Source organism: Oncorhynchus mykiss, chromosome 12 (genome assembly GCF_013265735.2).
Source record: "Oncorhynchus mykiss isolate Arlee chromosome 12, USDA_OmykA_1.1, whole genome shotgun sequence".
Classification (NCBI taxonomy): Eukaryota; Metazoa; Chordata; class Actinopteri; order Salmoniformes; family Salmonidae; genus Oncorhynchus; species Oncorhynchus mykiss.
Window position 1 is genome coordinate 7,298,954 of NC_048576.1, and position 27,502 is coordinate 7,326,455.

General features: G+C 44.6%; 1 protein-coding gene and 1 long non-coding RNA gene across 4 annotated transcripts in view; both read right to left on the reverse strand.

The window, feature by feature from the left end:
• Window positions 1–8,666: 8,666 nt before the first annotated feature.
• Window positions 8,667–9,543, reverse strand: LOC110536889. The gene is made up of 2 exons (XR_005034850.1): window positions 8,976–9,543; window positions 8,667–8,933 (listed from the first exon to the last, which is right to left on the reverse strand). It is a non-coding gene; the product is annotated as an uncharacterized LOC110536889 (long non-coding RNA).
• A 3,188-nt stretch (window positions 9,544–12,731) lies between these two features.
• LOC110536888 (cingulin-like protein 1) overlaps window positions 12,732–27,502 on the reverse strand; it is a 65,249-nt gene continuing 50,478 nt past the window's right edge. For 2 of the 3 annotated variants that reach the window (XM_036936790.1, XM_036936791.1), the window contains exons 6-20: window positions 25,798–25,899; window positions 25,338–25,487; window positions 24,455–24,562; window positions 24,000–24,122; window positions 23,692–23,775; window positions 22,596–22,700; window positions 21,648–21,800; window positions 20,005–20,172; window positions 17,822–17,995; window positions 16,759–16,848; window positions 16,379–16,462; window positions 14,817–14,935; window positions 14,630–14,738; window positions 14,015–14,178; window positions 12,732–13,516 (exon numbers count right to left, since the gene is read on the reverse strand). In XM_036936790.1, coding sequence (XP_036792685.1) covers window positions 13,408–13,516; window positions 14,015–14,178; window positions 14,630–14,738; window positions 14,817–14,935; window positions 16,379–16,462; window positions 16,759–16,848; window positions 17,822–17,995; window positions 20,005–20,172; window positions 21,648–21,800; window positions 22,596–22,700; window positions 23,692–23,775; window positions 24,000–24,122; window positions 24,455–24,562; window positions 25,338–25,487; window positions 25,798–25,899 — 1,842 coding nt within the window. In that variant the 3' untranslated portion in view covers window positions 12,732–13,407. The remainder of the gene's footprint in view (window positions 13,517–14,014; window positions 14,179–14,629; window positions 14,739–14,816; window positions 14,936–16,378; window positions 16,463–16,758; window positions 16,849–17,821; window positions 17,996–20,004; window positions 20,173–21,647; window positions 21,801–22,595; window positions 22,701–23,691; window positions 23,776–23,999; window positions 24,123–24,454; window positions 24,563–25,337; window positions 25,488–25,797; window positions 25,900–27,502) is intronic. The other variant, XM_036936793.1, reaches the window with a different exon arrangement.

Sequence of the window (27,502 nt, forward strand, 5' to 3'; positions counted from 1 at the left end):
CCACAGGTTGATCTCTGTTGAGTAGCCCTTATGTCAACATCCACAGGTTGATCTCTGTTAAGTAGTCCCTATGTCAACATCCGCAGGTTGCTCTCTGTTAAGTAGTCCTTATGTAAACATCCGCAGGTTGATCTCTGTTAAGTGGTCCTTATGTCAACATCCACAGGTTGATCTCTGTTAAGTGGTCCTTATGTCAACATCCACAGGTTGATCTCTGTTAAGTAGCCCTTATGTCAACTGCCACAGGTTGATCTCTGTTAAGTAGCCCTTATGTCAACTGCCACAGGTTGATCTCTGTTAATTAGTCCTTATGTCAACATCCGCAGGTTGATCTCTGTTAAGTAGCCCTTATGTCAACATCCACAGGTTGATCTCTGTTAAGTAGCCCTTATGTCAACATCCACAGGTTGATCTCTGTTAAGTAGTCCCTATGTCAACATCCGCAGGTTGCTCTCTGTTAAGTAGTCCTTATGTAAACATCCGCAGGTTGATCTCTGTTAAGTGGTCCTTCTGTCAACATCCACAGGTTGATCTCTGTTAAGTGGTCCTTATGTCAACATCCACAGGTTGATCTCTGTTAAGTAGCCCTTATGTCAACTGCCACAAGTTGATCTCTGTTAAGTAGCCCTTATGTCAACTGCCACAGGTTGATCTCTGTTAAGTAGCCCTTATGTCAACTGCCACAGGTTGATCTCTGTTAATTAGTCCTTATGTCAACATCCGCAGGTTGATCTCTGTTAAGTAGTCTTTATGTCAACATCCGCAGGTTGATCTCTGTTAAGTAGTCCTTATGTCAACATCCGCAGGTTGATCTCTGTTAAGTAGCCCTTATGTCAACATCCACAGGTTGATCTCTGTTGAGTAGCCCTTATGTCAACATCCACAGGTTGATCTCTGTTAAGTAGTCCCTATGTCAACATCCGCAGGTTGCTCTCTGTTAAGTAGTCCTTATGTAAACATCCGCAGGTTGATCTCTGTTAAGTGGTCCTTATGTCAACATCCACAGGTTGATCTCTGTTAAGTGGTCCTTATGTCAACATCCACAGGTTGATCTCTGTTAAGTAGCCCTTATGTCAACTGCCACAGGTTGATCTCTGTTAAGTAGCCCTTATGTCAACTGCCACAGGTTGATCTCTGTTAATTAGTCCTTATGTCAACATCCGCAGGTTGATCTCTGTTAAGTAGCCCTTATGTCAACATCCACAGGTTGATCTCTGTTAAGTAGCCCTTATGTCAACATCCACAGGTTGATCTCTGTTAAGTAGTCCCTATGTCAACATCCGCAGGTTGCTCTCTGTTAAGTAGTCCTTATGTAAACATCCGCAGGTTGATCTCTGTTAAGTGGTCCTTCTGTCAACATCCACAGGTTGATCTCTGTTAAGTGGTCCTTATGTCAACATCCACAGGTTGATCTCTGTTAAGTAGCCCTTATGTCAACTGCCACAAGTTGATCTCTGTTAAGTATCCCTTATGTCAACATCCACAGGTTGATCTCTGTTAAGTAGCCATTATGTCAACATCCACAGGTTGATCTCTGTTAAGTAGCCCTTATGTCAACATCCACAGGTTGATCTCTGTTAAGTAGCCCTTATGTCAACATCCACAGGTTGATCTCTGTTAAGTAGCCCTTATGTCAACATCCACAGGTTGATCTCTGTTAAGTAGCTCTTATGTCAACATCCACAGGTTGATCTCTGTTAAGTAGCCCTTATGTCAACATCCACAGGTTGATCTCTGTTAAGTAGCCCTTATGTCAACATCCACAGTTTGATCTCTGTTAAGTAGTCCCTATGTCAACATCCGCAGTTTGCTCTCTGTTAAGTAGTCCTTATGTCAACATCCGCAGGTTGATCTCTGTTAAGTAGCCCTTATGTCAACATCCACAGGTTGATCTCTGTTAAGTAGCCCTTAAGTCAACATCCGCAGGTTGATCTCTGTTAAGAAGTGGTTAGGTGTTTAGTGTTACTAGATAGCTATACATTATATTCCTTATGAGACTATCTCTCCGTTCATGATCACTCCCAGTATTTACTGTACTGTACAACAGCAAGCAGTATTTGTTGAATGTCTCCTTACTTAATCACTATGGTGTAACTGGGCCACATCTGAAAGGAAGACACTATGGTGTAAATCAGGCCACATCTGAAAGGAAGACACTATGGTGTAAATCAGGCCAGCTCTGAAAGGAAGACACTATGGTGTAAATCAGGCCACCTCTGAAAGGAAGACACTATGGTGTAAATCAGGCCACCTCTGAAAGGAAGACACTATGGTGTAAATCAGGCCACCTCTGAAAGGAAGACACTATGGTGTAAATCAGGCCACCTCTGAAAGGAAGACACTATGGTGTAACTGGGCCACATCTGAAAGGAAGACACTATGGTGTAAATCAGGCCACCTCTGAAAGGAAGACACTATGGTGTAAATCAGGCCACCTCTGAAAGGAAGACACTATGGTGTAACTGGGCCACATCTGAAAGGAAGACACTATGGTGTAAATCAGGCCACATCTGAAAGGAAGACACTATGGTGTAAATCAGGCCAGCTCTGAAAGGAAGACACTATGGTGTAAATCAGGCCACCTCTGAAAGGAAGACACTATGGTGTAAATCAGGCCACCTCTGAAAGGAAGACACTATGGTGTAAATCAGGCCACCTCTGAAAGGAAGACACTATGGTGTAAATCAGGCCACCTCTGAAAGGAAGACACTATGGTGTAACTGGGCCACATCTGAAAGGAAGACACTATGGTGTAAATCAGGCCAGCTCTGAAAGGAAGACACTATGGTGTAAATCAGGCCACCTCTGAAAGGAAGACACTATGGTGTAAATCAGGCCAGCTCTGAAAGGAAGACACTATGGTGTAAATCAGGCCACCTCTGAAAGGAAGACACTATGGTGTAAATCAGGCCACCTCTGAAAGGAAGACACTATGGTGTAAATCAGGCCACCTCTGAAAGGAAGACACTATGGTGTAACTGGGCCACATCTGAAAGGAAGACACTATGGTGTAACTGGGCCACATCTGAAAGGAAGACACTATGGTGTAAATCAGGCCAGCTCTGAAAGGAAGACACTATGGTGTAAATCAGGCCAGCTCTGAAAGGAAGACACTATGGTGTAAATCAGGCCACCTCTGAAAGGAAGACACTATGGTGTAAATCAGGCCACCTCTGAAAGGAAGACACTATGGTGTAAATCAGGCCAGCTCTGAAAGGAAGACACTATGGTGTAAATCAGGCCACCTCTGAAAGGAAGACACTATGGTGTAAATCAGGCCAGCTCTGAAAGGAAGACACTATGGTGTAACTGGGCCACCTCTGAAAAGAAGACGCTATGGTGTAAATCAGGCCACCTCTGAAAGGAAGACACTATGATGTAAATCAGGCCACCTCTGAAAGGAAGACACTGTGGTGTAAATCAGGCCACCTCTGAAAGGAAGACACTATGGTGTAAATCAGGCCACCTCTGAAAGGAAGACACTATGGTGTAAATCAGGCCACCTCTGAAAGGAAGACACTATGGTGTAAATCAGGCCACCTCTGAAAGGAAGACACTATGGTGTAAATCAGGCCTGGGGAATTCTTTTCCATGCAGGGCCACATTAGAATATATATTTTTGCCATCGCGGACCAGAATCATATTATAGGATTATACATCATGTGTATGACTGTGTTGACAGATATATCTACTGTAAATCACATCCAGATGTGCTACTTCTTTTTCTTTTTTTTTAACATGGAGAGAAATAAACCACATCCCATGTTCTCCTTTTGATAGGTATTTTCATTATTAAACATGCAATGAACGACACGGAGGGAAAAGTACACTGTGCATTCAGCATGACGGACAGAACTCTTGTTAAAACGGGTATGCACAAAAACACAGAGAGAGAGAGAGAGCAACATTACATTTAAACTACTCAATCAGTGTGAGGAGTGAAGTCTCCGATGGGCATTGACTAGAGAGGTGAAGCCAGGTATAGTTTCTGACTTCGCTATGCGCAGGATTGCTGAGAGGTGAGAGTCAATAAGATGTGATCTGTGCCTTGACTTGTTATATTTCGTCACTGAAAATGTCTGTTCACATACAGTACCTCCCTATGACATCATAATTCTCTATGACAGATCTCATCTGGACTGTGTTAAATGTCATCTTCCTCTTTGTCAGGGAGGTCCTCCTCTGCAATGTGACACCACACACACACACACACACACACACACACACACACACACACACACACACACACACACACACACACACACACACACACACACACACACACACACACACACACACACACACACACACACACACACACACACACACACACACACACACACACACACACACACACACACACACACACACACGTCAAATGATCAATTACCTAAATCCAAAACGTAACTCGGGGATTCAATCCCTATCTCAGGAGATCTGCGTTACAGAGTGATTGATTTATAGAGTGATTGATTTATAGAGTGATTGATTCATAGAGTGATTGATTCATAGAGTGATTGATTTATAGAGTGATTGATTTATAGAGTGATTGATTCATAGAGTGATTGATTCATAGAGTGATTGATTTATAGAGTGATTGAGTCATAGAGTGATTGATTCATAGAGTGATTGATTCATAGAGTGATTGATTCATAGAGTGACATATGCAGCGTTTACCGTGAACGCAGTCTCCGGGAACATGTCTTTTAAATGATACGAATTGAATCTAGACCTAGGACCTGGCTCGGGAAAATCTCCTAAAACTAGAACTATGAGATGAATCTAGGCCTAGGACCTGTCTCGGGAAAATCTCCTACAACTAGAACTATGAGATGAATCTAGGCCTAGTCTAGGCCTAGGACCTGTCTCTGGAAAATCTCCCACAACTAGAACTATGAGATGAATCTAGACCTAGGACCTGTCTCTGGAAAATCTCCCACAACTAGAACTATGAGATGAATCTAGACCTAGGACCTGTCTCTGGAAAATTCCCCACAACTTGAACTATGAGATGAATCTAGGCCTAGTCTAGGCCTAGGACCTGTCTCTGGAAAATCCCCCACAACTTGAACTATGAGATGAATCTAGACCTAGGACCTGTCTCTGGAAAATCCCCCACAACTTGAACTATGAGATGAATCTAGACCTAGGACCTGTCTCTGGAAAATCCCCCACAACTAGAACTATGAGATGAATCTAGACCTAGGACCTGTCTCTGGAAAATCCCCCACAACTAGAACTATGAGATGAATCTAGACCTAGGACCTGTCTCTGGAAAATCCCCCACAACTAGAACTATGAGATGAATCTAGACCTAGGACCTGTCTCGGGAAAATCTCCCACAGCTATAACTATGAGATGAATCTAGACCTAGGACCTGGCTCGGGAAAATCTCCCACAGCTATAACTATGAGGTGTACAATCCCTTTAAAGCCTGAGGTCTGACGTCACAATGTCTTTAAACACCTGGCAAAGTGTCCTTACACAAACAATAAGGAAAAAGGAAGACGCTGTCTTCAAGAAGAGATCACCTAATAAAACACTTGTGGCACCACCTGGTGGCCGAAGTGTGTAATTAAGACATCAAAAATGACACCTGGAAAATGGCTGATCTCACCAGCCTGTGAAAGCAGGAAATCTGCTCAGCCGAATGGTCTCGTATATTGTCAAAAAGGTGTGTTTCTGAAATTCAATGCAACGTGATCGTAAGATGTCCTGAGACACCCGGATACTTCAAATATATTTTTTAAATAACAAAACATTTGTCAAAATATGTCAACTGTTTGTGACGCTACTCTTCCTGGGGTTTATTATGGATCCCCATTAGTTCCTGCCAAGGCAGCAGCTACTCTTCCTGGGGTTTATTATGGATCCCCATTAGTTCCTGCCAAGGCAGCAGCTACTCTTCCTGGGGTTTATTATGGATCCCCATTAGTTCCTGCCAAGACAGCAGCTACTCTTCCTGGGGTTTATCATGGATCCCCATTAGTTCCTGCCAAGGCAGCAGCTACTCTTCCTGGGGTTTATTATGGATCACCATTAGTTCCTGCCAAGGCAGCAGCTACTCTTCCTGGGGTTTATTATGGATCCCCATGAGTTCCTGCCAAGGCAGCAGCTACTCTTCCTGGGGTTTATCATGGATCCCCATTAGTTCCTGCCAAGGCAGCAGCTACTCTTCCTGGGGTTTATTATGGATCCCCATTAGTTCCTGCCAAGGCAGCAGCTACTCTTCCTGGGGTTTATCATGGATCCCCATTAGTTCCTGCCAAGGCAGCAGCTACTCTTCCTGGGGTTTATTATGGATCCCCATTAGTTCCTGCCAAGGCTGCAGCTACGCTTCCTGGGGTCCAGCAACTTAAGTCAGTTACATACAGTTTAAAATACTACATTTCAGAACACCTTACTCAACACCTCTCACAAAGACAAGTAATGATGATGTCAATCTCTCCTCCACTTTGAGCATGAGAGACTTACATGCATGTTATTAATGTTAGCTCTCCGTGTACATTTAAGGGCCAGCCGTGCTGCCCTGTTCTGAGACAATTGTAATTTTCCAAGGTCCCTCTTTGTGGCACCTGACCACATGACTGAACAGTAGTCTAGGTGCGACTAAACTAGAGTCTGTAGGACCTGCCTTGTTGACAGTGTTGTTAAGAAGGTAGAAACTAGGGCCTGTAGGACCTGCCTTGTTGACAGTGTTGTTAAGAAGGTAGAAACTAGGGCCTGTAGGACCTGCCTTGTTGATAGTGTTGTTAAGGTAGAAACTAGGACCTGTAGGACCTGCCTTGTTGATAGTGTTGTTAAGAAGGTAGAAACTAGGGCCTGTAGGACCTGCCTTGTTGATAGTGTTGTTAAGGTAGAAACTAGGGCCTGTAGGACCTGCCTTGTTGATAGTGTTGTTAAGAAGGTAGAAACTAGGGCCTGTAGGACCTGCCTTGTTGATAGTGTTGTTAAGAAGGTAGAAACTAGGGCCTGTGGGAAATACCTTGTTGATAGTGTTGTTAAGAAGGTAGAAACTAGGGCCTGTAGGACCTGCCTTGTTGATAGTGTTGTTAAGAAGGTAGAAACTAGGGCCTGTAGGACCTGCCTTGTTGATAGTGTTGTTAAGAAGGTAGAAACTAGGGCCTGTAGGACCTGCCTTGTTGATAGTGTTGTTAAGAAGGTAGAAACTAGGGCCTGTGGGAAATACCTTGTTGATAGTGTTGTTAAGAAGGTAGAAACTAGGGCCTGTAGGACCTGCCTTGTTGATAGTGTTGTTAAGAAGGTAGAAACTAGGGCCTGTAGGACCTGCCTTGGTGATAGTGTTGTTGAGAAGGCAGAGCGGCTCTTTATTATGGACAGACTTCTCCCCATCTTAGCTACTGTTGTATCAATATGTTTTGACCATGACAGTTTACAATCTAGTGTTACACCAAACAGTTTAGTCATCTCAACTGGCTCAATTTCCACATTATTTATTACAAGATTTAGTTGAGGTTTATGGTTTAGTGGATGATTTGTCCAAACTTATTCCTTGCCACCCATTCTGAAACTAACTGCAGCTCTTTGTTAAGTGTTGCAGTCATTTCAGTTGCTGTAGTAGCTGACATGTATAGTGTTGAGTAATCTGCATACATAGACACACTGGCTTTACTCAAAGTCAGTGGCATGTCGTTAGTAAACATTGAAAAAGTAAGGGGCCTAGACAGCTGCCCTGGGGAATTCCTGATTCTACCTGGATTATGTTGGAGGCTTCCATTAAAGAACACCCTCTGTGTTCTGTTACAGGTAACTCTTTATCCACATTATAGCAGGGGGTGTAAAGCCATAACACATACGTTTTTCCATCAGCAGACTATGATCGATAATGTCAAAGCCGCACTGAAATCTAACAAAACAGCTCTTTTTATCATAAATTTCATTTATGATAAGTCATGTGTGTAAGTGCTGTGCTTGTTGAATGTCCTTCCCTACAAGCATGCTGAACGTCTGTTGTCAATTTGTTTACAGTTCAAACACTATTTTTTCCAAAAGTTTAATAAGGCTTGATAACAGGCTGATTGGTCGGCTATTTGAGCCAGTAAATGGGGCTTTACTTATTCTTGGGTAGTGGAATTACTTTCGTTTCCCTCCAGGCCTGAGGGCACACACTCTCTAGTAGGCTTAGATTGAAGATATGGCAATATCGTCCACTATTATCCTCAGTAATTTCCCATCCAAGTTGTCAGACCCCGGTGGCTTATCATTGTTGATAGACAACAATAATTGTTTCATTTTTTCCACACTCACTGTACGGAATTCAAAATTACAGTGCTCGTCTTTCATAATTTGATCAGTTATACTTCGATGTGTAGTTGTTGCCGGGACGTCATGTCTTAGTTTGCTAATCTTGCCAATGAAAACATAAATTATAGTGCGACACTGGCCATGAAAGATGTAGTCAGTCATGTCAGAAGCTAGCAGATTCATTACTTACCAACATCAGCTGTCAATTCCAATAAACGACATCACGTTTTGAAGTTCGCTTTCCTGACAGCAACACTATCATGAATCTAGCAAAGAAGTTTATTATCACATTTCTATACGGTATATTTCTGGAGTGTTTATTCAATGTTTATTCGATGGCCTTCTTATCTATGAATGAATTTCAATGAAAAACTTTAATAGGAAAAAAGGAACATGGATTCTTTTTCAAAATGTATTTAATATTAATATTCATCATTTTAGGAAGATAAAACACCTGTAAAGTAGAATAAATACCCAACGGCACCTTAAAGCATATAAACGCTGTTACAAAAATACATAATAAATGGCATTGTTTTAAGATATACAAAAGTCTATTGCAAAACAGGGTCTCAAGGGCCCGGAACCTGATCTCAAGGGCCCGGAATCTGATCTCAAGGGCCCGGAACCTGATCTCAAGGGCCCGGAACCTGATCTCAAGGGCCCGGAACCTGAACTCAAGGGCCCGGAACCTGAACTCAAGGGCCCGGAACCTGAACTCAAGGGCCCTGAATCCCTTTTTTGGTCTTGCCAGCATGTGAAGAAAGGGAAAGGAACATTTTGTGAAATACGTTTATCTGAAGGGTTAAGAGTTTATCTAACTGCATCAGATAAAACAGCTATTTATACAAACGTAAAACCATAAAATATAGGATATCACATTCTCAATTCCCCCCAAAAACATGAGATCTGCTTCCTACTTCCTGTTTATGTGGAGCCTGAGTGCACACTATGAGCAGTTCCTGTAAGTGATTACATCTTTCGCGGATGCATGAGCATCTAGACACTGACTGGTATGGTACGAATGGTTGTACACAGGGCATTATGGGTACTGTAGTACATCATGCTACAGTCTCCATGTTCTATACTGTCCTACAAAACAGCACATTAGCTCCATGGTTAGATGGATCTCCAGCAGCTATTCCCCAGGCACACATCGTATAGAATTCCCTTTAGATTCCCCTGTCCTGAGAATAAAATAATCTCCTTCTTGAACAGTTTGTCTTGGTCCTCTCTCTCTCTGAGCTTCTGCTCAGGGTTTGTCTTGGTCCTCTCTCTCAGGGTTTGTCTTGGTCCTCTCTCTCTCTGAGCTTCTGCTCAGGGTTTGTCTTGGTCCTCTCTCTCAGGGTTTGTCTTGGTCCTCTCTCTCTCTGAGCTTCTGCTCAGGGTTTGTCTTGGTCCTCTCTCTCAGGGTTTGTCTTGGTCCTCTCTCTCTCTGAGCTTCTGCTCAGGGTTTGTCTTGGTCCTCTCTCTCAGGGTTTGAGCAACATGTGTTGTTGCTCAAGTCACAAGTAAGTCTCAAGTCTTTAGCACTCAAGTCCAAGTCAAGACCGGCAAGTCTGAGTCAAGTACGAGTCAAGTACGAGTCAAGTACGAGTCAAGTACGAGTCAAGTCTCAAGTCCTAAACTTTGAGTTTTGAGTCCTAAACAGGTCATAATGTGCTTTTCACCTAATGTAATACCATTTAATATTTTTAACAAGAGTAATAGTTAGTATATTACATTTACACACATCATGCATGCTTTTACAAATATATATATTTATTACTTTCCAAATAAACTTTATATTTTCAAGGAAATACATGGATAGCAATGAGAAAGAACCCCCCCCCCCCCCCCCCCTGCACTGCCACGCACAACTTCTTCTCAGCTGGCACAATTTTGATTGGCTGCTGTCCGATTCAAACTGTAATCTGTTCAAATGAAGAGTTGATGAGCTACACACTTTTTTTATATATATATTTGGGCTCAGGGAGGGTTGGTGAGGGTTGGAGAGGGTTGGGGAGGCTTGGGGAGGGTTGGGGAGGGTTGGTGAGGCTTGGGGAGGGATGCGGAGGGTTGGAGAGGCTTGGAGAGGGTTGGGGAGGGTTGGTGAGGCTTGGGGAGGGTATCAAGTCAGGTCGAGTCATAAGGTTCAAGTCAAGTCACGAGTCATTGGTGTTAGAGTCCAAGTCATGTGACCTGAGTCCACACCTCTGTTTGTTGCTGTGGTTGTTTTTGCAGGTAATTCAAATCTAATCATGATAACATGTTCATTTGTCACATGCTCCATAAACAGACTAACAGTGAAATGATTACTGATGGGGCCTAAACAGGTGAAGACTAACAGTGAAATGATTACTGATGGGGCCTAAACAGGTGAAGACTAACAGTGAAATGATTACTGATGGGGCCTAAACAGGTGAAGACTAACAGTGAAATGATTACTGATGGGGCCTAAACAGGTGAAGACTAACAGTGAAATGATTACTGATGGGGCCTAAACAGGTGAAGACTAACAGTGAAATGATTACTGATGGGGCCTAAACAGGTGAAGACTAACAGTGAAATGATTACTGATGGGGCCTTTGCCAACAATGCAGAGAGAAAGAAAATAGAGAAATAATAGAAAAAGTAATAATAAATACACAATGAGAAACGATAACTTGGCTTTATACACAGGTAGCCTAGCGGTTAGAGTGTAGAGGCGGGAGGTAGCCTAGTGGTTAGAGTGTAGAGGCGGGAGGTAGCCTAGTGGTTAGAGTGTAGAGGCGGGAGGTAGCCTAGTGGTTAGAGTGTAGAGGCGGGAGGTAGTCTAGTGGTTAGAGTGTAGAGGTGGCAGGTAGCCTAGTGGTTAGAGTGTAGAGGCGGTAGGTAGCCTAGTGGTTAGAGTGTAGAGGCGGTAGGTAGACTAGTGGTTAAAGTGTAGAGGCGGTAGGTAGCCTAGTGGTTAGAGTGTAGAGGTGGCAGGTAGCCTAGAGGTTAGAGTGTAGAGACGGTAGGTAGCCTAGTGGTTAGAATGTAGAGGCGGCAGGTAGCCTAGTGGTTAGAGTGTAGAGGCGGTAGGTAGCCTAGTGGTTAGAGTGTAGAGGCAGCAGGTAGCCTAGTGGTTAGAGTGTAGAGGCGGTAGGTAGCCTAGTGGTTAGAGTGTAGAGGCAGCAGGTAGCCTAGTGGTTAGAGTGTAGAGGCGGTAGGTAGCCTAGTGGTTAGAGTGTAGAGGCAGCAGGTAGCCTAGTGGTTAGAGAGTAGAGGCGGCAGGTAGCCTAGTGGTTAGAGTGTAGAGGCAGCAGGTAGCCTAGTGGTTAGAGTGTAGAGGTGGCAGGTAGCCTAGTGGTTAGACTGTAGAGGCGGCAGGGTAGCCTAGTGGTTAGAGCGTAGAGATGGCAGGTAGCCTAGTGGTTAGAGTGTTGGGCCAGTAACCGAAAAGTCTAGTTTGAATATCCGAGCCAACAAGGTGAACAATCTGTGATTTGCCCTTAAGAAAGCCTCATAACCCTAGTTTGCCCCAGAGGAGCCCTAGTTTGCCCCAGAGGAGCCCTAGTTTGCCCCAGAGGAGCCCTAGTTTGCCCCAGAGGAGCCCTAGTTTGCCCCAGAGGAGCCGTACTGGACGACCCTGTAAAACAAGACATTCCACTGAACCTATCCGGTGTCTGTGACAAAAAAAAAAACATGTTATCATTTGTAAACAGTCCATTGTGGAACATACTGTTCACCCTCACATAGACTTGTATTGTAGTCCAATCATTCACAGGCTTGTTTTGTAGTCCAATCATTCACAGGCTTGTATTATAGTCCAATCATTCACAGGCTTGTTTTGTAGTCCAATCATTCACAGGCTTGTTTTGTAGTCCAATCATTCACAGGCTTGTTTTGTAGTCCAATCATTCACAGGCTTGTTTTGTAGTCCAATCATTCACAGGCTTGTTTTGTAGTCCAATCATTCACAGGCTTTGTATTACAGTCCACTCATTCATGCACAGTCTGTCTGTCCTTCAAGCATTGCAAATGGAAGACACTTCCACATTCTGCTCAGAGTCAAATAAAAGCATTATACTGTATATACAATGAATCAAAGTGTATAGTGTAGCAGGTAATATCAATACTGTACGGAAGTAAGATATTTATAATATAGTTAACACGATAATGCAACAGATTCGTTTGGGTAATTTGTAGGAAATATTGTCCAAATCCTCCAAACTACTTTAACCCAAAGTCCTATATGATCATATAATGATTATATATTGATTATTGGCCCTTTTTCCTTCGCTAAAACACGTGACTTGAGTGTACAGGGATTGCTAGCTTGATTCAATATAATTGTGTTGATACACTGTAATATCTGCTGCTGTATAAATAAAGCTTGATTTGATTCAAAAGAATCACAACACTTCAACTACTACTTCCTTTAACATTCTACAGACCCCCCCCCCCCCAAAAAAAAAAAACATGAGTTTCCTGTGTTCTATATATATTTCCACACTGTGGGGTTGGAATAATACTGTGAAATTGTTAAAATGATGATAATGCCCTTTTTAATGTAAGAGCTGTTTGAAAAGACAGCCAGAAGTTTCAGCCTGTTTTGGTTTGGATGGAGTTTTGACCTGCCTGGTGACATCACCAGAGAGTTCCAAACCTCTCTACCAATAACAGCTGGTTGTCAGTTCCCCCTCCCCACTCTGGTGACATCACCAGACGGTAAAGGAGTTAATAGACCAATAAGAAAGAGAGTTCCAAACCTCTCTACCAATAACAGCTGGTTTTCAGATTCCCCTCTCCCAGACACTCCCAGCAAAAAAAATTGTTATAAAAAAACAACCTCTTTGCTAAGAATCCATTTTGTTTCTTTTTGACCATTGTGATTGAAAACAATCACAGTAAGATCCTTGTCACCCAGAAATGAGTTAATATTGAGATAATAACAGCTGCATTGGGACCTTTATGGAAAACAAAAACTAAAGACAACATTTCAATAGTACAGAGAAAGAGGCTAAAGAAGGTTTGAACACTTGACTTGTGGGCTTTTTCTACGATAAATGACAGTATTGGTGCCAGTGTAGAATGTGTTGTTTCTTGTCAAGTCTATTAGCGGTGGTATTAGGGGTATCACTCTAACCTTTATCAATAAAGTGTGTTGAAAAAGACTAGTATGAGGAGGTCCTGTTGTCTTCATTCAGGCCTTGGAGGATGTTGGTCAGCCTGGTCCTCTTCATCTACACTGAGATCCAGACGCAGGTTCTCCAGAGTCTGTCTCATTTGCATGGTGGACTCCTTACGTCTGCAGAGCAAATGAGGGTGTGTTTGTGTCCTGCAGTTCAAACAGTATCACTCTCTCCCTCTGCTCTCTGCTCTCCCTCTGCTCTCCCTCTCTGCTCTGCCTCTGCTCTCCCTCTCTGATCTCCCTCTGCTCTCCCTCTCTGCTCTCCCTCTCTGCTCTCCCTCTCTGCTCTCCCTCTCTGCTCTCCCTCTCTGATCTCCCTCTCTGATCTCCCTCTCTGATCTCCCTCTCTGATCTCCCTCTCTGATCTCCCTCTCTGCTCGCTGCTATCCCTCTGCTCTCCCTCTCTGATCTCCCTCTGATCTCCCTCTGATCTCCCTCTCTGATCTTCCTCTGATCTCCCTCTGCTCTCCCTCTCTGCTCGCTGATCTCCCTCAGATCGCCCTCTGCTCTCCCTCTGCTCGCTGCTCTCCCTCTGATTGGTCTCTCTTTCTAGTCTCTCCCTCTCTGATCTCCATCTCTCTCTTTCATTGAACCTTTATTTTCTAAACCACGTACTTGAGTTGAAGGTGCTGATCCAGGAGCTGTCTCTGTAGTCTGTTGGAGGTCTCTCTCTCCTCTGTCAGTTCTCTCTGGGTGTGGCGGCACTGAGCGTCTCTACGACTGGACTCCTCCTCCGCCTCGTTCAGCTGACGCTTCAGGGAGCGCATCCTCTGGATCATCTGATGGAGAGAGGTCATAGGTCATTGGGTCAACTTCAGAGGGCAACCATATCAAACTGCACATTACGCATCACAGGTATCACGTAAATAAGTAACATCCACTTATACAAAGTTATCTCATTAAACATTATTATTTAACAAGAGATCCTGGAAATCCTATCAGGAACAGTATAAATAAACTTGTGTTTACAGACAAAATGAATGTAAATAGGATTCACTGTCCCCCATCTGACATGGCTCTCCTGTGTTAGTAACTTTAAAGTGTCCTAGCAGCTTCGTACCAAACACACACACACACACACACACACAGTCCTATTAGCGTAGTGGTGGTGTTAGTGCAGGTATCCTACGTGGTCCTTCTGCTTCGTACCACACACACACAGGCACACACATAGGCACACACACACACAGTCCTATTAGCGTAGTGGTGGTGTTAGTGTAGGTATCCTACCAGGTCCTTCTGCTCTGTAACGATCTTCTGTTCCTCCTCCAGCTGACCAGACAGTTCGTTGATCTTCCTCTCCAGTTTACTGATGGTGTTGCTCATCACCACCTTGTTCCTGCACAGGAGAACTCCGTCAATACACCAGTCCACAAACACTGTGTAGTCGTCCTGTAGATACAAAAAGGAGACGTACCTCTCCTCCACTCTGAGCGCGTTCTCCAGCTCCTTGACCCGGTTCTCTGTCTTAGTGATCACATCCACCTGGACTCTGGAGCTGTGAAGTTCCTCCATCGCCACACGCAGGTCACGCAGCTACAGTACACCACAGGAAGGAATGTTATAGACACCACAGGAAGGAATGTTACAGACACCACAGGAAGGAATGTTACAGTACACCACAGGAAGGAATGTTACAGACACCACAGGAAGGAATGTTACAGTACACCACAGGAAGGAATGTTACAGTACACCACAGGAAGGAATGTTACAGTACACCACAGGAAGGAATGCTACAGTACACCACAGGAAGGATTGTCACAGTACACCACAGGAAGGAATGTCACAGTACACCACAGGAAGGAATGTTACAGTACACCACAGGAAGGAATGTTACAGTACACCACAGGAAGGAATGTTACAGTACACCACAGGAAGGAATGTTACAGACACCACAGGAAGGAATGTTATAGACACCACAGGAAGGAATGTTACAGTACACCACAGGAAGGAATGTTACAGTACACCACAGGAAGGAATGTTACAGTACACCACAGGAAGGAATGTTACAGTACACCACAGGAAGGAATGCTACAGTACACCACAGGAAGGATTGTCACAGTACACCACAGGAAGGAATGTCACAGTACACCACAGGAAGGAATGTTACAGTACACCACAGGAAGGAATGTTACAGTACACCACAGGAAGGAATGTTACAGTACACCACAGGAAGGAATGTTACAGTACACCACAGGAAGGAATGTTACAGTACACCACAGGAAGGAATGTTACAGACACCACAGGAAGGAATGTTATAGACACCACAGGAAGGAATGTTACAGTACACCACAGGAAGGAATGTTACAGACACCACAGGAAGGAATGTTACAGACACCACAGGAAGGAATGTTACAGACACCACAGGAAGGAATGTTACAGTACACCACAGGAAGGAATGTTACAGTACACCACAGGAAGGAATGTTACAGTACACCACAGGAAGGAATGTTACAGTACACCACAGGAAGAAACGTTACAGTACAGCACAGGAAGGAATGTTACAGTACACCACAGGAAGGAATGTTACAGTACACCACAGGAAGGAATGTTACAGTACACCACAGGAAGGAATGTTACAGTACACCACAGGAAGGAATGTTACAGTACACCACAGGAAGGAATGTTACAGTACACCACAGGAAGAAACGTTACAGTACACCACAGGAAGGAATGTTACAGTACACCACAGGAAGGAATGTTACAGTACACCACAGGAAGGAATGTTACAGTACACCACAGGAAGGAATGTTACAGTACACCACAGGAAGGAATGGTACAGACACCACAGGAAGGAATGTTACAGTACACCACAGGAAGGAATTTGTTCTTAACTGTCTTGCCTGGTAAAATAAATGTAACCATAGGACCTATATACAACACCGATGTATAGATGGATCACATAGCTACACCACAGGCTGACGTCCCCACCATGCAGGTTACAACAGTTCCCAGTGTAGTTAGTGTACTGTACTGTACCTGTCTCGCCAGGTTGATCTTCTCACTGTCCAGCTGCTCATTCACATATTTCTCCTGAATCAACTTCAGCTGGAGCTGTTCTGTCTGTGAAGAACACAACAGTCCATTTTAGATAGTACTTCCCACTGGGGCACATCCTCAACAACAAAAACCCTGTCCCCATTCGCTGCTGTCGAATCAGATCAACATCAGAATATAATTACCTCTCACTGGCCAGGCATCAGTTAAAGTCCCAGAAGATTACATTTCATATTTAAATGATTTATGAGAATGTTTTGACTAACTATATTAGTTGACGTGAACAGAGAACAGAAGAACATTGGTTCAGTGTGGCATAGTGGTCAGGGTTCAGGGGTGAGAGGTCAGGCAGACAGACGTACCTGCTCGATGGCTCTCTTGTGCTTCCTGGCCCAACTCTGTTCACTGTCCTGCATCTCCTCCAGGTCGCTCTCAAGATCTATCGCTTTCTCCTGTGAAAGGAGAAACACGTCAACCAATCAATCAATCGAATCGATCTATATAACACCTTTTCTACATCGGCAGTAGTCATAAAACACCATCAATCACACGTCCTTAGAAAGCTTTTTCCCCAGCAGTTGTCACGGTGCTTTGACAGTAAACCTGTAAACCTCAAAGACGAAGCGGAAGCAGAACTATGTCCATCTATCTGTATTCTATAGAGCTACACGTAACCGCCAAAATAAAGGAAACACTTGAGTAAACGAAGAACCCAAAAGTATATGGAAAGCAGGTGGTTCCTGCGTTAATTAAGCAATTAACATCCCGTCATGCTTAGGGTCATGTATAGCAAGTGCCAATTGTTCATTATTTTGGCTACCATGGCTAGAAGAGATCTCAGTGACTTTGAAAGAGGTGCTGTGTGTGTGTGTGTGTGTGTGTCAGTCGACAGATCTCAACTCGATTGAACACTTATGGGAGATTCTGGAGCAGCACCTGAGACCAGTGTTTTCCACCAACGTCAACAAAACACCAAATGATGGAATTTCTGGTGGAAGAAATGGTGTCACATCCCTCCAGTAGAGATCCAGACACCTGTAGAATGTATGCTGAGGTGCATTGAAAATGTTCTGGAGTCACATGGTGGCCCAACACCCTATTAAGACACTATGTTGGGTTTCCATTATTTTGGCAGTTACCTGTTCATCTACAGTATATCTGCCACAGTTCATTCAGTCTACTCTCTCTATATCTACAGTATATCTCCCAAGGTTCATACAGTCTACTCTCTCTATATCTACAGTATATCTCCCACGGTTCATACAGTCTACTCTCTATATATCTACAGTATCATACAGTCTACTCTCTCTATATCTACAGTATCATACAGTCTACTCTCTCTATATCTTCAGTATATCTTGCTTGGCCAGGTCCTCTTTTGACTGGGCTTAGGGTTTATGGTGCTCTCTGTCTGTCTGTACCAACCTGAGCCTGTTTGAGTTGCTTGTCCAGGTCTTCCTTGGTCTGTGCAGCCGTCTGTAGCTCGATGGTCAGGTCCTCTACGCTCCTCTCTGCCTGCTTCAACTGCAGCTGAACTCTCTCTCTCAGCTGGATCTCCTCCTCCAGGGAACGCTCCTTATCTATCAGCTTACCTGACACCTGACAACACATACAGTAATCTATCAGCTTACCTGACAACACATACAGTTATCTATCAGTTTACCTGACACCTGACAACACATACAGTTATCTATCAGCTTACCTGACACCTGACAACACATACAGTTATCTATCAGCTTACCTGACAACACATACAGTTATCTATCAGTTTACCTGACAACACATACATCAGTTTACCTGACAACACATACAGTTATCTATCAGCTTACCTGGCAACACATACAGTTATCTATCAGTTTACCTGACAACCCATACAGTTATCTATCAGTTTACCTGACAACACATACAGTTATCTATCAGCTTACCTGACAACACATATAGTTATCTATCAGTTTACCTGACAACACATACAGTTATCTATCAGCTTACCTGACAACACATACAGTTATCTATCAGCTTACCTGACAACACATACAGTTATCTATCAGTTTACCTGACAACACATACATCAGTTTACCTGACAACACATACAGTTATCTATCAGCTTACCTGACAACACACACAGTTATCTACCAGTTTACCTGACACCTGACAACACATAGAGTTATCTATCAGCTTACCTGACACCTGACAACACATACAGTTATCTATCAGCTTACCTGACACCTGACAACACATACAGTTATCTATCAGTTTACCTGACAACACATACAGTTATCTATCAGTTTACCTGACACCTGACAACACATACAGTTATCTATCAGTTTACCTGACAACACATACAGTTATCTATCAGCTTACCTGACACCTGACAACACATACAGTTATCTATCAGTTTACCTGACAACACATACAGTTATCTATCAGCTTACCTGACACCTGACAACACATACAGTTATCTATCAGCTTACCTGACAACACATACAGTTATCTATCAGCTTACCTGACAACACATACAGTTATCTATCAGTTTACCTGACAACACATACAGTTATCTATCAGCTTACCTGACAACACATACAGTTATCTATCAGCTTACCTGACAACACATACAGTTATCTATCAGTTTACCTGACAACACATACATCAGTTTACCTGACAACACATACAGTTATCTATCAGCTTACCTGACAACACACACAGTTATCTACCAGTTTACCTGACAACACATACAGTTATCTATCAGCTTACCTGACACCTGACAACACATACAGTTACCTATCAGTTTACCTGACAACACATACAGTTATCTATCAGTTTACCTGACACCTGACAACACATACAGTTATCTATCAGTTTACCTGACAACACATACAGTTATCTATCAGTTTACCTGACAACACATACAGTTATCTATCAGTTTACCTGACACCTGACAACACATACAGTTATCTATCAGTTTACCTGACAACACATACAGTTATCTATCAGTTTACCTGACAACACATACAGTTATCTATCAGCTTACCTGACAACACATACAGTTATCTATCAGTTTACCTGACAACACATACATCAGTTTACCTGACAACACATACAGTTATCTATCAGTTTACCTGACAACACATACAGTTATCTATCAGCTTACCTGACACCTGACAACACATACAGTTATCAGCTTACCTGACAACACATACAGTTATCTATCAGTTTACCTGACAACACATACAGTTATCTATCAGCTTACCTGACACCTGACAACACATACAGTTATCTATCAGTTTACCTGACAACACATACAGTTATCTATCAGCTTACCTGACAACACATACAGTTATCTATCAGTTTACCTGACACTCAACAGAGTATAACAGAGTGTAAGAAATATACAATACACAGAGTGTAATAAAGAATACTATACCCATGCGTAAATCAGAACAATCACATATGGACACACATTTTACAGTATGGGTCAGGTAGGCGACACAATCACCATGGCTGTAAACACGTTCCCACTGAAGCAGAAATGACTTTCAAAAGGCAATCTTAAGCAGAAATGATCTGCATTTGACTATAGTAAGACCCGTAAGGCCCGTGTCCTCATCTACCTGTCCCTGGAGACGGCTGACAGTCTGCTGGGCTCTCTGCAGCTCCTGACCCTTCTCCAGTATCGTCTCTTCCAGCTCCTTTACCCTCAGCTGGTCACCATCTCGTAGCTTCTGGTGCAGACTGAGCTCTGCTGAGGCTTGGGTGGCTCTCTGTTGGGCCTCCGCTAGCTGTGGAGGGAGAGTAATGTCACGCAAATATACAAAGCAAACGATCTAGGGTTACACTGAGGGTGTTACATTTAAAACTGGTCCAGTGTCTATACGGGGTCTGCCCTTTTCAGTGTTAAATGAACACAATGCTTAGTGCCAAGCCTCATTTGTATATTTCCCAGAGTGCCTTGACTTTCGAGTGAATTGTAGAGTTATACCCCCCCCCCCCGTGACTGTATTTGTTGGTGACAGAGACATGGTTATTGCATTCATCAATATTCAGTCCTGTGGCCTTTGCCAAGTGAGATCCTGTTTTCAACACAATACAACACATATTTCACAAGGCCTTATTTTGAGGGTCCAGGTTTACCCTAATACAGTGGCTTGAAACTCCTGGTTTACAGGCCACATCAGGCCTGCAAAGTCACATTATGCTGGCTTGCAAAGTGAGTTGTAATTCCTATTGGAATCCAGCCAGAGTAGGGCTATCCAACATTTAAAATGTGTATTCACCCACAACCTACATTTAGAACAACTGAACAGATTGGGAAGACTAAGCTATGATGCAACTTCAAGCATCTAACCTGGAACAGCCACTACAGTAATGGGAACAAGTCCAACGAAAAGATTGGATTAGTTTAGAAAAATGTTATTTATATTTGAGTTGCAAAAAAACATAGATATTGAAACAAAACAACAAAAAATCTCCCTGCAATAGAGCATGCTGGGAAACATAATGATGAGCGTGGGTTTTGTTTTAATACTGGTTATTAACAACACTGGGGTTATTTCACACCAATGAGCATTCAATTTAACACTTACAGAGTTAATGTAACTCCTGAATCAACACAAGGAAATGTTACACTAATTCAATTTCGAATTTCAACAATCTTCAAGTTGTGGCATTGGAATCGAATTGGAATTAGAATGTTTGGAATGTTTGAATTGGAATTAGAATGTTTGGAATGTTTGAATTGGAATTAGAATGTTTGGAATGTTTGAATTGGAATTAGAATGTTTGGAATGTTTGAATTGGAATGGTAAAAAAAAATACATCTTTGTAATTTAACTGAACAAAAGTACTGCATGATTTGTTTTAAAATAATTTTAACATGTATTTCTATACTCCCTGAAAGCTTGAGGGACATTAATTTGAATATGTGGAATAATTTGGGATAATACTGAATTAGGAATTTAATTATTGGAATTTACCTAACAATAAAATTGAAAGGAAATTAAATTATCTCTGAATTTAAAGACTGACCTGGAATTTGAATAGTATTAAAAGGAATTTACAGGAAGAGGGAATTTAATTTGTGGAATTAACCACAACCCTTGAAGCTACATTATAGATGTGTAAAGTGAACAGTACTGTACCTCAGTCTCCAGTCTGAAGACTGACTCTGATCTCTCTCACGCACGCACGCACGCACGCGTGCACGCACACACACACACACACACACACACACACACGTATAATAATGCAACTGTACCTCAGTCTCCAGTCTGAAGACAGTGTCACTGAGCTCTGATGTCCTCTTGTCCCGTGTCTCCTTGGCCCCCGCTAGCTCCTCTAACTGTCTCTCAGACAGCCACAGCTTCTCGGACAGACCCTCGGCATGGAGCGACTGCTTCTCCAGCGCCTCCTATAGGGGACATGGTGTAGGACAGACACAGAGGCTGAAATGGAACCCTATTCGTTACACAGTGCACTAATTTTGAGCAGGGTCATGGTAGGGACATTTTTTGCACACAGGGGGCTCACGCAAGGCAGACACATAGGCCCAGGTCTGTGGTAGAATAGGCCCAGCTGACTGACAGGTCTGTGGTGGAATAGGCCCAGATAACTGACTGAGGTCTGTGGTAGAATAGGCCCAGCTGACTGACTGACAGGTCTGTGGTAGAATAGGCCCAGCTGACTGACTGAGGTCTGTGGTAGAATAGGCCCAGCTGACTGACTGAGGTCTGTGGTGGAATAGGCCCAGCTGACTGACTGAGGTCTGTGGTAGAATAGGCCCTGCTGACTGACAGGTCTGTGGTGGAATAGGCCCAGCTGACTGACTGAGGTCTGTGGTGGAATAGGCCCAGCTGACTGACAGGTCTGTGGTAGAATAGGCCCAGCTGACTGACAGGTCTGTGGTGGAATAGGCCCAGCTGACTGACAGGTCTGTGGTAGAATAGGCCCAGCTGACTGACAGGTCTGTGGTAGAATAGGCCCAGTTAACTGACAGGTCTGTGGTAGAATAGGCCCAGCTGACTGACAGGTCTGTGGTGGAATAGGCCCAGCTGACTGACAGGTCTGTGGTAGAATAGGCCCAGCTGACTGACTGACAGGTCTGTGGTAGAATAGGCCCTGCTGACTGACAGGTCTGTGGTAGAATAGGCCCAGCTGACTGACAGGTCTGTGGTGGAATCTGATTACGGAGAAGCCTATACTGTACCTCAGCGTCCTGTATCTTATTCTTCAGAGACTGCTGCAGGAAGTTGAAGGCGTATTCCTGAGTGTTGGCCTCCACCATCATCTCTCTGGCCTCGGTCAGCTCCGTCTGGAGGAAACATAAAGGAGATCAGCTCTCTAGAGACATCCTCTGCGTTTCAACACTTAGAAAACACAACCACTAGTGTTTGACTTGAGCTGAAATAGGTGCCGGGTGCTGGTCCTGTTTATATTCAAGTGCAGGATCTCCATTTTTGTCATTTTCTATAACAGGAGCTGAAGCAGTAGGAGATTTGAGGCGCTGGTACATTCACATTTTAGCACCTTTACCCAGAGTGACTTACAGGGGAAATTAGGGTTAAGTGCCTTGCTCAAAGGGCACATCGATAGATTGTTCACCTAGTCAGCTCAGGGATTCAAACCAGCAACCTTTCAGCTACTGGCCCAACGCTCTTAACCTGAACTATTTGAGAGCTTGTGTGTTGTAAGATAATCCTTCTATCCAGCTCCATTAAAGAGTCTCAGAAGAATGTACACAGTGTAGTTTATGTGTAGTCCAGTGTTACAGTGTAGTTTATGTGTAGTCCAGTGGGACACAGTGTAGTTTATGTGTAGTCCAGTGGTATACAGTGTAGTTTCTGTGTAGTCCAGTGGTACAGTGTAGTTTATGTGTAGTCCAGTGGTACAGTGTAGTTTATGTGTAGTCCAGTGGTATACAGTGTAGTTTATGTGTAGTCCAGTGGTATACAGTGTAGTTTCTGTGTAGTCCAGTGGTACAGTGTAGTTTCTGTGTAGTCCAGTGGTACAGTGTAGTTTATGTGTAGTCCAGTGGTACAGTGTAGTTTCTGTGTAGTCCAGTGGTACAGTGTAGTTTATGTGTAGTCCAGTGGTACAGTGTAGTTTATGTGTAGTCCAGTGGTACAGTGTAGTTTCTGTGTAGTCCAGTGATACAGTGTAGTTTCTGTGTAGTCCAGTGGTACACAGTGTAGTTTCTGTGTAGTCCAGTGGTACACAGTGTAGTTTATGTGTAGTCCAGTGGTACAGTGTAGTTTCTGTGTAGTCCAGTGGTACAGTGTAGTTTGTGTAGTCCAGAAGCCCACCTCCATAACTCTGAAGCGTTCTGTCATGGCCGTGTTGTCTCTCTCCAGCTCTACCATCCTCATCCTCATCCTACTCATCTCCATCTTGGATTGATAAGGAGACAGGACATTACGTTAGCTTCAGGAACCTCTTTACTAGCCTGGGTACCAGTCTGTTTGTGCCATCATGTCACTCTTAACCATGTTTTGCATGACAAGGAGTGGTATCACGGCACAAACAGACTGGTACCCAGGCAACATCTTCACTGAGATCAAATCAGATATCTGACACGGGCATTCTGGGTATTGTAGTCCATCATGCTACACACCTGCAGGGTACTGTTGGTTCTGAGAAGGTCCTCGTTGTTCACCAACAGGCTTCTCATCTCCAACCTGATCTGGTTCCTCTCCTTGTCCATCTCTACGCTCTCTGCCTCCAGGAACTGGTTCCTCTGTGGACAGGAGGGGGACACAGCGGATATGAAGGAGGGAGGGAGAGAGGAGCGGAGAGGGGGGAGAGAGAGAGGGAGGAAGGCGGGGGGAGGGAAGGAAGGAAGGAGGGGAGGGGGGGAGGGGGGGGAAGGAGGGAAGGACAGGAGGGAGGGAGGGAGGGAGGGAGGGAAGGAAGGAAGGAAGGAAGGAAGGAAGGAGGGGAGAGGGGGAGGGGAAGGGGGGAAGGAGGGAAGGACAGGAGGGAGGGAGGGAGGGAGGGAGGGAGGGAGGGAGGGAGGGAGGGAGGGAGGGAGGGAGGGAGGGAGAATGAGTGTGTGTTTTCATACTGCACCTTCTGACAGGCATCCAACTGCCTGGTCAACTCCTCGATGTAGTCTCTCTTGTTGGGCATAGCGACAGACGACACAGTGGAACGCATGTGGAGTTGGCTTGACATCCCCTGTAAGAACCAGGGGTCAGTCTACAATACTGATATACCTGACACTATAGTCAACAACTGGGAAGAGGTCAGTCTACAATACTGATATACCTGACACTATAGTCAACAGCTGGGAAGAGGTCAGTCTACAATACTGATATACCTGACACTATAGTCAACAACTGGGAAGAGGTCAGTCTACAATACTGATATACCTGACACTATAGTCAACAGCTGGGAAGAGGTCAGTCTACAATACTGATATACCTGACACTATAGTCAACAACTGGGAAGAGGTCAGTCTACAATACTGATATACCTGACACTATAGTCAACAACTGGGAAGAGGTCAGTCTACAATACTGATATACCTGACACTATAGTCAACAGCTGGGAAGAGGTCAGTCTACAATACTGATATACCTGACACTATAGTCAACAGCTGGGAAGAGGTCAGTCTACAATACTGATATACCTGACACTATAGTCAACAGCTGGGAAGAGGTCAGTCTACAATACTGATATACCTGACACTATAGTCAACAGTTGGGAAGAGGTCAGTCTACAATACTGATATACCTGACACTATAGTCAACAGCTGGGAAGAGGTCAGTCTACAATACTGATATACCTGACACTATAGTCAACAGCTGGGAAGAGGTCAGTCTACAATACTGATATACCTGACACTATAGTCAACAGCTGGGAAGAGGTCAGTCTACAATACTGATATACCTGACACTATAGTCAACAGCTGGGAAGAGGTCAGTCTACAATACTGATAGTTTTTTTAAACCTGCTGGTCCCGCCTCCTGATGGTGTCGTAGGTTGAGAAAGGTGCACGTGGGGCGGTCACAGTCCGGGTGAAGGAGGGCACAGGGCTGGTACTCCTGCTGTTGTAGCTGTTGAACAGGTTCAGCTCTGATGTGGCTGGAGACAACCCCTCCTGCATGTAATCGAGTGGGAGGAGAGGAGAGGAGAGGAGAGGAGAGGAGAGGAGGGGAGAGGAGAGGAGGAGAGGAGGGGAGGGGAGAGGAGAGGAGAGGAGAGGAGAGGAGATGAGAGGAGAGGGGGAGAGGAGAGGAGAGGAGGAGAGGAGAGGAGAGGAGAGGAGAGAGGAGGCAGATAGAGAAAGGAAGACAAACAGGTAAATGGGCTGTACATAATATCATGATTCTATGCTCTCTAGGACAAACAAGATATTAGTAAAATAGTTGTTTCTGTACCACATAATCCCCTTTTGCTGAGTGTTTTACCTTATACTCTGACATCCGGTACATGCCAGGGTTGTAGTCCGTGGAAGCCGCTGTAGCGTAGGGACTGTTGAACACCCTGGGAGGACTCTCAAAACCTCCCAGCTAGACAACACACAGAAACATTCCATTGATAAAAGAAATCAATATAGAGAAAACATTCTTAAAACGTTGTCCTTGACAACGCTGTGCCGAGGATTCACCACTGGTGAAATGGTCATATTGTCCACGGTTAATTCAATACGGATTTTAATTTTAATATTATTGTAAACGCCTGTTGTACACCAGTAGATGGCGCTGTATCATAAACGCCAGGTCTAAGGTGGCTCACACCATGCTCCTACAGTACAGGCAGGTGGAACAGACAGAGAGGTGGCTCACGCCATGCTCCTACAGTACAGACAGGTGGAGCAGACAGGTGGCTCACGCCATGCTCCTACAGTACAGACAGGTGGAACAGACAGAGAGGTGGCTCACGCCATGCTCCTACAGTACAGACAGGTGGAGCAGACAGGTGGCTCACGCCATGCTCCTACAGTACAGACAGGTGGAACAGACAGAGAGGTGGCTCACGCCATGCTCCTACAGTACAGACAGGTGGAACAGACAGAGAGGTGGCTCACGCCATGCTCCTACAGTACAGACAGGTGGAGCAGACAGGTGGCTCACGCCATGCTCCTACAGTACAGACAGGTGGAGCAGACAGGTGGCTCACGCCATGCTCCTACAGTACAGACAGGTGGCTCACGCCATGCTCCTACAGTACAGACAGGTGGAACAGACAGAGAGGTGGCTCACGCCATGCTCCTACAGTACAGACAGGTGGAGCAGACAGAGAGGTGGCTCACGCCATGCTCCTACAGTACAGACAGGTGGCTCACGCCATGCTCCTACAGTACAGACAGGTGGCTCACGCCATGCTCCTACAGTACAGACAGGTGGCTCACGCCATGCTCCTACAGTACAGACAGGTGGCTCACGCCATGCTCCTACAGTACAGACAGGTGGCTCACGCCATGCTCCTACAGTACAGACAGGTGGCTCACGCCATGCTCCTACAGTACAGACAGGTGGCTCACGCCATGCTCCTACAGTACAGACAGGTGGAGCAGGCAGACAGGTGGCTCACGCCATGCTCCTACAGTACAGACAGGTGGCTCACGCCATGCTCCTACAGTACAGACAGGTGGAGCAGGCAGACAGGTGGCTCACGCCATGCTCCTACAGTACAGACAGGTGGCTCACGCCATGCTCCTACAGTACAGACAGGTGGAGCAGGCAGACAGGTGGCTCACGCCATGCTCCTACAGTACAGACAGGTGGAGCAGGCAGACAGGTGGCTCACGCCATGCTCCTACAGTACAGACAGGTGGAGCAGGCAGACAGGTGGCTCACGCCATGCTCCTACAGTACAGACAGGTGGCTCACGCCATGCTCCTACAGTACAGACAGGTGGCTCACGCCATGCTCCTACAGTACAGACAGGTGGCTCACGCCATGCTCCTACAGTACAGACAGGTGGAGCAGGCAGACAGGTGGCTCACGCCATGCTCCTACAGTACAGACAGGTGGCTCACGCCATGCTCCTACAGTACAGACAGGTGGCTCACGCCATGCTCCTACAGTACAGACAGGTGGCTCACGCCATGCTCCTACAGTACAGACAGGTGGCTCACGCCATGCTCCTACAGTACAGACAGGTGGCTCA